The sequence below is a fragment of the Bufo gargarizans genome, chromosome 3 (assembly GCF_014858855.1).
Source record: "Bufo gargarizans isolate SCDJY-AF-19 chromosome 3, ASM1485885v1, whole genome shotgun sequence".
NCBI lineage: Eukaryota > Metazoa > Chordata > Amphibia > Anura > Bufonidae > Bufo > Bufo gargarizans.
Genome location: NC_058082.1, coordinates 362,936,052 through 362,948,209, shown reverse-complemented (window position 1 = coordinate 362,948,209; position 12,158 = coordinate 362,936,052). Strand labels below are relative to the sequence as shown.

The following is a 12,158-nucleotide window of genomic DNA, read 5'->3' as shown; positions in this document are numbered from 1 at the left end:
CATTGAGCAGGCACCTGGGGCAAATGCGCCGGGGAGTCCTGTGACCCCCCCGTGTAGGCTGATCGCAGCAAACCGCAGGTCAATTCAGGCCTGCAGTTTGCAATTGGTATATGGGAGGAGTTGATCTCTCTGATCAAGTCCTCAAGCCATATAACGCCATGCGCAAAACCCGGGCATGGTACAAAAAAGTTACGGTCTACTTGGTGCAGGTTGCCTTGTACAACTCTTTTGTACTATGCCTGAAGCGCTGGCAACACAGGGACATTCCTTCCGTTCTATGAGGCAGTCCTCAAGGCCCTGATCTTTTCGGACCGGGAAAGAGCAGGTCGGAGTACCTCGGGAACTGGAGGCGCCCGGATCGTCCCTGGCCAACACTTTCCAGGTGTGGTCCCCCAAACAAGAAAGAAGGGACGAACCCCAAAAAAGTGCAGAGTGTGTCGCAGGAGGGGGATACGGAAGGACACCACTACTCAGTGCGACACGTGCCCCGATCATCCGGGCCTCTGCATTGACGGTTGCTTCAGGGAGTATCACACTTCCATGGAGTACTAAATTTATATCCCAATTTAGCACTGACATCGGATAAAAAAAAACTGGTTCTCAGACTTGAGACACCCCAAAAAAATTGTAAAAACTTAAATAATTTTAAAAAAGTATACAAATTAGGTATCGCTGCGTCGGTAAGAATCTCCTCTATAAAAATAACCCATGACCTAACCCCCCAGATTAACACGGTCAAAAAAAAAAAAAAACGGTGCCAAAACAGCTATTTTTGCCACTTTTATTTCCGGTAACAAAGCAAGGGTTAACAACCAAACAAAACTTAATATTTATTACCCTGATACTGCAGTTTACATAAACGCCACATTTGTGGTCGTAAACTGCTATATCAGTAAAAGGGAGGCCGCAAAAGGAAAGTCCCGACATGGTTTCTGGAAGGCCGATTTTGATGGCCTTTTTTATTGACACCATGTCCCTTTTGAAGCCTCCCTGAGTAAAAACTCCATAAAAGTGACCCCATCTAAGAAACTACACTCCTCAAGGTATTCAAAACTGATTTTACAAACTTTATTAACCCTTTAGGTGTAACTCAACAGTTAAAGGCAAATGGAGATGAAATTTCAGAATTTAAATTTTTGGTAGCCTTGCCTAACAAAAATGGAATACAGAGCAACCAAAAATCATATGTACCTAAAAATAATCCCAACAAAACCGCCACCTTATCCCGTAGTTTCCAAAATGGGGTCACTTTTATGGAGTTTCGACTCCCGGGTGCATCAGGGGGGTTGAAACAGGACACGGTGTAAATAAACCGGTCCATAAAAATCAGCCCTCCAAAAACCAAACAGCGCTCCTTTCCCTCTACGCCCCGCTGTGTGGCCGTACAGTAGTTTGCGGCCACATATGGGGTGTTTCTGTAAACGGCAGAGTCAGGGCAATAAAGATACAGTCTTGTTTGGCTGTTAACCCTTGCTTTGTTAGTGGAAAAAATTGGTTAAAATGTGACACTGGTCAGATTTGCAAAAAATTGCCTGGTCCTTAAGGTGAAATAAGGCTGTGTCCTTAAGGAGTTAAAGGAGTTTCCTAGTTAAGATGATTTTTAACCAGCTCCTGCAGTGTGGCCCCTGACACAGAAGATTCCTACTTTCCTGCTCCGTGCTGCTCTCGCTGTCTCCATCCTCCTGTCTCGGAGCACCTCTCCAGCAAATGACAGGCTTCAGCGGTGAAACGCTGCTTGTGGCCACATCACCACTGAAGCCAGTCATTGGCTGGAGAGGTACATGTGACTATGCCCATAGCCAGCCAGATATAAACATCGCCGGGACCGGAAGATGGAGACAACGGGAGTGACAGGGAGCAGGAAAGTATGAATCTTCTGCTTCAGGCCCATGCTACCGGAACGTGTTAAAAAATATTTTTTACCAGGAAATCTCTAAGCCCCTGTTAGGCTACTTTCACACTTGCGGCAGAGAGATCCGTCAGGCAGTTCCGTCGCCGGAACTGCCTGCCGGATCAGGCAAAATGTATGCTAACTGATGGCATTAGTAAGACTGATCAGGATCCTGATCAGTCTTAAAAATGCCTGATCAGTCGAAAAAATGCATTGAAATGCCGGATCCGTCTTTCCGGTGTCATCCGGCAAAACGGATCCGGCATTTATTTTTTTTCACCTTTTTTTCAGTCTGCACATGCGCATAACGGAAAGACGGATCCGGCATTCCGGCATTCTGAATGCCGGATCCGGCTCTAATACATCCCTATGGGAAAAAATGCTGGATCCGGCGTTCAGGCAAGTGTTCAGTTTTTTGGGCCGGAGATAAAACCGTAGCATGCTGCGGATTTCTCTTTTGCCTGATCAGTCAAAACGACTGAACTGAAGACATCCTGATGCAAACTGAACGGATTACTCTCCATTCAGAATGCATGGGGACAAAACTGATCAGTTCTTTTCCGGTATAGAGCCCCTGTGACGGAACTCTATGCCGGAAAATAAAGATGCAAGTGTGAAAGTACCCTTACACGGCACGAAATTCAGGACAATTACTGGGAACAAGTCTTTATAGGAACGCTCATTCCTGATATCTGGCCGGTGTAATCATTTTGTACGCCTGATGCAATGGGTCTCCTGGCCTGTCCCCTTCCCCACCCATGCCACACCCTTTTTTAGACCTGGCATGAGCAGGAAAAAGTCGCAGATTGTGGCACAAATAACCTTTGCCACAGATATACGCCAGAAAACTGGCATATATCTGATAGTTAATAACCCCTATATGTACAGATAGAATTTTAGAAGTTGCCACATAAAAGCACAGACTTCAACCATTAACCTAAAATGCACCTAAATTTAGCGTAGTTTAGGCGCAGATTGCAGCGCAGCAGTTATTTGTGCTGCAATCTGCGACTTTTCCCCGCTCACGCCAGGTCTAAAAAAAATTGGTCGTGGTGGGAAAGGGGACGTCACATTTACCCAGGGCCGTCTTTACCAAGGGGCAAAAGGGGCAGCTGCCCCGGGCCCAGTTGCTCCTGGGGGGCCCAAGGCAGCTGCCTCTTGAGCCTTGCTAGCCACTGCCCCGGGTGTCAGGCTGTTAGCTACACAGGGGGTGCTGCCATGCCATGCCTGCCGGCACTGAGTCCAGGCATCATACTGTATTAGAGCTGTGATCTAGGACCTTAGATGACATCATCACCATGTGACCACTAACCTAGCAATATTACTGGTCACATGGCTATGAGGTCATCACAGGTCCTAGCAGCAGTGTTGCAGGAGAAGTTTGCCTTATCTGTGGAGCTTTTTTTTGTGAAGATGACATCAGAAAAAGGTGGCAGGGGCTGTTATGCTAATATACTGTAAACTACTGTATAGTGGGGTGCTGTATACTGTGTGGGGGACTGTATACTGTGGTGGGGGCTGTATACTGTGTGGGGGGCTGAATACTATGTGGGGCTGTATACTGTGGGGCCCTGTATACTGTGGGGGCCTGTATACTGTGGGGGGCCTGTATACTGTGAGGGGCCTGAATACTGTGGGGGGCCTGTATACTGTGGGGGGCCTGTATACTGTGGGGGGGCTGTATACTGTGGGGGGCTGTATACTGTGTGGGGAGGGCCTGTATACTGTGTGGGGGGCCTGTATACTGTGTGGGGGCCTGTATACTGTGTGGGGGGGCTGTATACTGTGTGGTGGGGCCTGTATACTGTGTGGGGGGTTTGTATAGTGTGGGGGGCCTGTATACTGTGTGGGGGGCCTGTATAGTGTGGGGGGCCTGTATAGTCTGTGGGGGCTGTATAGTGTGGGGGGCTGTATACTATGTGGGGGCCTGTATACTGTGTGGGGGGCTGTATAGTGTGGGGGGCTGTATACTGTGGGTGCTGTATATTGTGGAGTGCTATATTGCTGTACTGTATACTGTGGGGGTCTGTATACTGTGGGTGCTGTATAGTGTGGAGTGCTATACTGCTGTATTGTATAGTGTGGGGGGCTCTATCGTGTATAGTTTGGGGTGCTGTATACGGTGAGGTGCTATACTGCTCTACTATATACTGTAGGGTACTGTATAGTGTGGGGTGCTATACTGCATACTGTGTGGTGCTGTATACTAAAGGGTGTTATACTGCATACTGTGGGGTGCTGGAGTGCACTGTAACACTAGGGTGAGCCAAGCCCTGGTCTCCTTCCTGCAGAGCGGTGCCCACTTCCAGCCCAGAGCACTGATCCTGAGCCGCTGGAGTCTTCAGAACTGGAAGTATTTACAGTCATTCACTGGACTCTACCAGATATGTGGATTTTTTGTGTATGTGTTGTGGTGGAGGGCATGATTGCCTACTAGGGTGTGGGAAGGCGGGATCCAGGGGGCCCAAGTAAATTTTTGCCCAGGGTCCAATCAATATTAAAGACGGCCCTGCATTTACCATTTTCTACTCCTGGTTTAGGCGCAGAAAATGGTTTAAATGTAAGACAGCTGGGCACTGGATGCGCCTGCGCCTCTACATAACTTCAGCGATCCACCTCCAGAGCAGGGGCCTTATTAAGACCTGAGTCTAAAACGCCAAGTGCTTATATACAGATCAATGAATGTCCTGGTGACATCTAATATTATTTATCATTTATAGTGGACAGTGCATTATTTCGTGTAATACATACCTCAGCTGCTGCAGAACCTCTTTTTGAAGAGTGAAGTGGAGACTCCAGTCCACTGCTTGATTGATATAAAATACCCTCATTCTTTTCATAAAAAATGGCCTGTAGCATCAGAAGCGTGTTGGCATCAATCAATGGTTGGCACAGTTGGAGGAACTGCCTGCAAAAGGCATCTGTGACAGATGGCTCTGCAGGAAGGCATAAGCAGAGTCTATGTAGTGGCACTCAGCTCTATATATTCATCAGCTTTTGAGATAAGAATGTGATATTATTTAGGGAAAAAAGTATAGTTGTGTATTATAGTCCTATTAGCTTTTAAATGGATCCATTGTCTTTATCTTGCAGTTCTGCTGATCGAGGGCTCCCAGTGACATGAATGGTCTTCCCTGCTCTGTAAATATCCCAGGATCAACACTGTTTGCTTCAAGCTTGTCCTTCTCTCACACTTTAATCCTTATATTTACCCATCAAGTCTATTGCCTATGTTTTATAGCTTTTTTTTTTATAGAGAAGAGTGACATAACATTTGTAGAGATGTCATTTTATGGGAATGGTGACATGTGATGTGGTACAGCTGCTGTCACAGATATCAATTGATTGATTTTTTTGTATCCCTATGTATATTCCAAATGTGTTCTTACCCTTCAAGACGTAATGGCGAGTTCACCTGGGGAATAGTCGGGCCGATTTTCAGGAAAGAACGTTGGTACAAACACCCGTTCCCAATAATCGGCCCTTGTAAATGTGTCACTGATCAATTAATGAATGAACCAAATACCCATTCATCGGGTGAAATGGACAGTTATGCAGACACCTAAATCATCTGTATGGCATCTAAATAAATCTGTATGAGGATGAGAGATGGCAGCAGCCATCGCTCGTCCCCGTGCAGTGGAGGAGAATGCTGCCTGTATGTAAATGTAACTCTCAACTCCTCTGATGAGCAGGCAGTTATTGGGAAGGAACGGACTCTTCCCAATAATTGCCTGCTCAGTCAGCACGTGTAAATGAGCCTTTACTTTTGCATACACTGAAAAGGAGCCTTTTATCTTCATCTGCGTCTATAGGCACAGTAATCAGTGCAACCATTAATTGCTTCACACCATAGGAAATAAAGATTGGATACAGAATCTTGAATTTCTTTTAACCCCTTAAGGACCGTGCCATATTTCACCTTAAGGACCAGGCCATTTTTTGCAAATCTGACATGTGTCACTTTATGTCGTGATAACTTTAAAATGATTTTACTTATCCAGACCATTATGAGATTATTTACTAGTCACATATTGTACTTCATGACAGTGGTAAAATTGAGTAAAAAATAATAATATTCTATTTATAAAAAAATACCAAATTTACCAAAATATCCAAATTTCAATTTCTCTACTTTTATAATAAATAGTAATACCTCCAAAAATAGTTATTACTTTACATTCCCCATATGTCTACTTCATGTTTGGATCATTTTGTGAATGACATTTTATTTTTGGGGGACGTTAGAAGGCTTAGAAGTTTAGAAGCAAATCTTGAAATTTTTCTGAGGCTTACATAATAGAAACCACCCAAAAATGACCCCATTTTAGAAACTACACCCCTCAAGATATTCAAAACTGATTTTACAAACTTTGTTAACGCTTTATGTGTTCCACAAGAAATAATGGAGGATGACATTTCAGAATTTCCCTATTTTGGCAGATTTTACATTTTAATCAATTTTTTTCCAGTAACAAAACAAGGGTTAACAGCCAAACAAAACTCAATATTTATGGCCCTGATTCTGTAGTTTACAGAAACACCCCATATGTGGTCGTAAACTGCTGTACGGGCACACGGCATTGCGCAGATAGAAAGGAATGCCATATGGTTTTTGGAAGGCAGATTTTGCTGGACTGGTTTTTTGACACAATGTCCCATTTGAAGCCCCCCTGATACACCCCTAGAGTAGAAACTCCAAAAAGTGACCCCATATAGGACGCTACAGGATAAGGTGGCAGTTTTGTTGGCACTATTTTAGGGTACATATGATTTTTGGTTGCTCTATATTACACTTTTTGTGAGGCAAGTTAACAAAAAATAACTGTTTTGGCACCGTTTTTATTTTTTGTTATTTACAACATTCATCTGACAAGTTAGATCATGTAGTATTTTTAAAGAGCAGGTTGTTACAGACACGACAATACCAAATATGACTATTATTTTTTTGGTTGTTTGTTTTAGTTTTACATAACAAAGCATTTTTGAAAACAAATTATTTTTTTGTGTCTCCACATTCTGAAAGCTGTAGTTTTTTTTAGATTTTTTGGACAACTGTCTTGTATAGGGGCTCATTTATTGGGGGATGAGATGACAGTTTGAATGGTACTATTATATGGTGCATATAACTTTTTGATCGCTTGCTATTACACTTTTTGTGATGTAAGGTGACAAAAAATGTATTTTTTGACACTGTTTTTATTTTTATTTTTATTACGGTATTAACATGAGAGGTTAGGTCATGTGATATTTTTATAGAGCAGGTTATTACGGATGTGGCGATACCTAATATGTTTACTTTTTTTTATTTATGTAAGTTTTACACAATGATATAATTTTTGAAGAAAAAAAATCTCGTTTTAGTGTCTCCATAGTCTGAGAGCCACAGTTTTGTCAGTTTTTGGGCGATCGTCTTACGTAGGGTATAATTTTTGCGCGATGAGATAATGGTTTGATTGGCACTATTTTGGGCGTGCCTATGACTTTTTGATCGTTTGCTATTACACTTTTTGTGATGTGAGGTGACAATAAAATGGCTTTTTTGACAATTGACATAGTTTTTTTTTTTTCTTTTTTTTACGGTGGTCACCTGAGGGGTTAGGTCATGTGGTATTTTTATAGAGCAGGTGGTTACGGACGCGGAAATACCTAATACATATACTTTTTTTTATTTACTTAAGTTTTACACAATAACAGCATTTTTGAAACTGTTGAAAAATGTTTTCATGTCTCCATATTCTGAGCCAGTTTTTTTATTTTTTGGGTGATTGTCCTAGGTAGGGGCTCATTTTTTGCGTAATGAGGTAACAGTTAGATTGGTACTATTTTGGGGGATATGCACGGTGTTCACCTGAGGGGTTAGGTCATGTGATAGTTTTATAGAGCCGGTCGATATGGACGTGGCGATACCTAATATGTCTACTTCCCTATTTTTAACAATTTTTTCCCTTTATTTCGGCAAAAGGATATATATATATTTTTTTTTTTACTTGAAACGTTACATTTATTTTTAGAAAACGTAATTTTTTTAACTTTTTTTTCCTACTTAATTTTTTGGTCCCACTCTGGGACTTTAACTTTTGGGGGTCTGATCCCCTTTGCAATGCATGACAATACTTCTGTATTGTCATGCATTGGCTGGAAGTGTATTCCACACTGTAATACACTTACAGCCTTCCTGCCTGTGAGATCCAGGGGGCTGGATCTCACAGGCTCTCCCAGAAGGCAGCCACGATGCCTAAGGAAGACATCGGGCTGCCGTCCATGCCATTGGGTCCCCTTCACAGCAGCGCGGGGACCCGATGGCTGTTTTCTCCCTGCACGGGCATCGCATGTGCCGCGGTCAGAGCTGACAGTGGCTGTGCAGGGGTTAATGCACCGGCATCTGTGATTTCACCAATGCCGGCGCATGCAGGAGGGGTCCGGCTATCAGTGACTGCCGAGGCCTTGCAGCTCCTGCATCCGCCCGATCACAATGACGTACATGTACTTCTCTGGTCCTTAAGTCACGGCCAGAGATGACGTACATAAAAAAAAAAATTGACTGTTAAAACCAAAGAGCAAAACATATCCTTTTTTCAGGTTTACAGATTTGTTTATTCTATTTCCTGAACATGATTATGTTGCTAACATAATGCTTAACATTTAGAACGTATTTAAAGCAATTGCTTTATGGCAGCCCCATTTGCCATAGACACAATTGACAGGAGCTGACCTCACTGATTTCAATGGGAGAATTTTCTAGGCATGCTCTGTGACCTGTGCAGTGGTCATTTTACAAGCAAGGCGAGCTGTGATATGGCCTATTGTGAATGATGGATCTTGTCTTATCTATACACAGAGGTGATATATGCCATTATAAACCTGCCTGTGAGATAACTGCAGTAAAGTGATCTGTACACCTATCATTAGGCCTAGTGGCCAGTGTGAAAACTGATGATTTTTATGTTGTTTCTATAGAAATATTGACATGAAAAATTAAATATAACATCATCAAAATTATGCGAGAAGGTGTTTAACATAAAAACATGATTTAAACAATAGGTAATTTTCTGATGACACATTCCCTTTAATAAGCCAAAACTTACGTGTCTGTAATAGCATTGCATAGTATGGTGCACCTCAGTTAGGCTACTTTCACACTGGCGTTTTGGCTTTCCGTTTGTGAGATTCGTTCAGGGCTCTCACACACGGTCCAAAACGGATCAGTTTTGCCCTAATGCATTCTGAATGGAAAATGATCCGCTCACAATGCATCAGTTTGCCTCCGTTCAGTCTCCATTCTGCTTGGGAGGCAGACACCAAAACACTGCAAGCAGCGCTTTGGTGTCTGTCTGGAGAAACGGAGCCAAATGGATCAGTTCTGACACACAATGTAAGTCAATGGGGACGGATCCGTTTTCTATGACAATCTGGCACAATAGAAAACGGATCCGTCCTCTATTAACTTTCAATGGTGTTCAAGATGGATTTGTCTTGGCTATGTTAAAGATAATACAAACGGATCCGTTCTGAAGGGATGCAGACGTTTGTATTATCTGAACGGATCCATCTGTGCAGATCCATAACGGATCCGCACCAAACACGAATGTGAAAGTAGCCTTACATGCACTAATCATGCGATAATACATTGTATTTTAGTGTTTAATTACTAATTACAAAGCCCAGATTAAAGGGTTATTCTCCTCACAGACATTTATGGCATGTCAAGAGGATATGCCAAGAGACATTTATGTCAGAAAGATGTCAGCATACAGTAGATGTCGATATGCAATCTGTGATAAGAATACCCCTCTAATGTTATTTTTGAAACCAGCATTCTGTGCTGATTAAAGGGGTTTTTCAAAGTCTAAAACTGGCCCCTAATGCCCGGGCCCCTCATATACATTATAGTTAACCCGCTCACAAGCACCAGTGTCGCTCCTGATCCCTGCACGAATGCCGCTGCATCTCCCTGTCACACGGATCAAAACATCTGGTGACGGGGGAGCAGCCAATAGCAGGGCTCGAGCCTTCCTCACGTCACCCGTGATGCAGCAGCGGCTGTGCGGGGATAACCCCTTTAAGGTTATATATTTTATATCTTTACAGTGGTTGGAGCTCCATTTTCTGCAAAAGAGCTCCACATTTATGCATTGAGGGGGTTTTCTGAGTGTTAAATATTCATGAGCTATCCTTAGGACAGTCATCAAAGTCTGATCAGTGGGGATCATATTCCCAGCCTGTGACATCACATACATCAGTCATACAGCCTTTCTGCAGCTCAGTACCATACAAGTGAATGGGACTGACCTGCAATATCAAGCACAACTGCTATACAATGTTTGGCGCTGTGCTCATTAAAGTGAAAAGAGGATTCACCACATCCTCTTCAAACAGTTGATCAGCTGGGATGCCTCTGTTTGGTGATTGACATGAGCCTGGCACGGCACATGGAAAAACGTCTCCATCATGTTGATGATACTGAACTGGCTGCTGCTGCAGCTTTTGCTGACTGTGTTAGTGGAGACCCAGGAGGTGGGTTACCTTGCAGGGGACATAGAGGGGTTTCTCAGTCAGACACACGGGCGCCGGGCGGCTGCTTGCCAAAAGCTGTGACAAGCTGCGTACACAGTGTATCCTGGTAATAATGCAATTTGTCCTCCCTTTTGACAAGAAAACATTCCCCTATTTTGCCTATAGTGAAAGTCTGAAATCATGGCTTTCCATTAATCATCAGATTGCTTGATAGTAAGGATATGCCTGTCATTACGCAAAGAAGCATAAAGTTTGCTGTTCTAGCAAGCATATTCAAGGACTCAGTTCTTTGCTACCTCAGCCCCTGACTCAGATTATTTGTTATCATGCCAGTGTCATCATCCTCCTGCACAAGCAACTCCTCCTCCTGCAGCTGCTCCTCCTCCTCCAGTGGAAGCTCCTGCTACTCATTCTCTACTTCCTCCTCCATGGGACGATCTCCATGTGAGTCCAACAACAGATACAGGGTGGTCAGTAAGATAAATATGGGGGATGTCATTGTTGATGCCACAGTTGTTCCTACTGACATATCTGAGGCCTTTTCAATGGGACTGAGTACGTGATATGCGTCTTTGATGAGCTGCCACTGCCTAACCTCAAAATAACACAAGATCCCTGCTAAGGTGATCTGGAGAAAGATAAAATCACGTTTGCTGCTTGATGCACTTTAGCAACTGATAAACTGTGTGGCTACTCTCCACCGAGTCTGATCAGCTCTAACACAACATGGCAAAGCTTCACTTTAGACATATCATAGGAGGAAGGGTGAGCAATGCTATGCTCTGCTTTTGTTGGGTATGGGAGGATGTCCATGGAGAGGACAATGAGAGGTGGCTAAGCATGTGGTGTGGGAACCAGAATGACAGAAACGTGAAGGTGTCAATAGGACCCGTCTTGGCCTTGTTGCTGCAGTGTTGCCTCACCACTGTTGCAAAAAATATTGACCCAGTGGGTCATAAAAGACATGCACTGTCCCTGCCTGTAACAGCTACTCAGGTGTCCATGGTAATGTGCACCTTGCAGAACAGCAATATTTGCAAGGAGTGACCCACGTTCTCCACCATTTGACGGTGCAAGGCAGGAATGGCTTTTTTGGAGAAATAATATAAGCTAGGTATCTTCCAGTGAGGATAAGCACATGCCATCAGTTCCCTAAAGGCAGCAAAGTTCACTAAGTGGTATAGTAGCGACTGCACCACCAGAAACTTAGGGAGGTGGGAACTAATCTTGCACAAAAGCTAATTGCTGGTCGCAAATAGATTTCTCATAGCCACACAAATTTTGTTATCGATGTCTCACAATCTAATGGAGGACAATGAGGAAGAAGAGTCTAAGCAGGAGTAGAATCAGCTGACAGTGATATCACAGACGCTGTACTGCTTGTGGATAGAGCGTGGTTGCCACAAAGAAAACTGGGAAGAGGACAGACTTGTTCTGATGATACTGCCTCATGTGCTGTAATAGTCCTAGTACCTATGCTTGTATTTGAATGCCCACAGCTTCTTTCCATCCTGCAGATCTTACATGAACAGAACAGTTGCAAACAAATAAGGAATGCTCAGTGTGGAGGACCTGGACAAAATACATAGATGGCATTTGTGTTAGCCCAATAAAGACAGTAGCAGGTGCAGGAGCAGTAACACCACTTTGGGGTGTTACAGCCCTAGAAGTTTTTTGGAAGGTTTTGGTTACCTCTGCTCTTTACTGCCGTCGCTACAACCACCCTCCTCCTCAGATGTTACTTTCTCTT

At 43.5% G+C, this 12,158-nt stretch overlaps 1 protein-coding gene across 3 annotated transcripts in view; it reads left to right on the top strand.

Annotated features, from left to right (window-relative positions):
• Positions 1-11,479, top strand: part of LOC122933255 (transcription elongation factor A protein 3-like) — a 102,154-nt gene extending 90,675 nt beyond the window's left edge. For 2 of the 3 annotated variants that reach the window (XM_044288132.1, XM_044288130.1), the window contains one exon: positions 4,985-5,830. In XM_044288132.1, the coding sequence (XP_044144067.1) occupies positions 4,985-4,993 (9 nt within the window). In that variant the 3' untranslated portion in view covers positions 4,994-5,830. Of the gene's footprint in view, positions 1-4,984; positions 5,831-10,741 lie in introns of those variants that run through there. The other variant, XM_044288131.1, reaches the window with a different exon arrangement.
• The last annotated feature ends 679 nt before the right edge of the window (positions 11,480-12,158 follow it).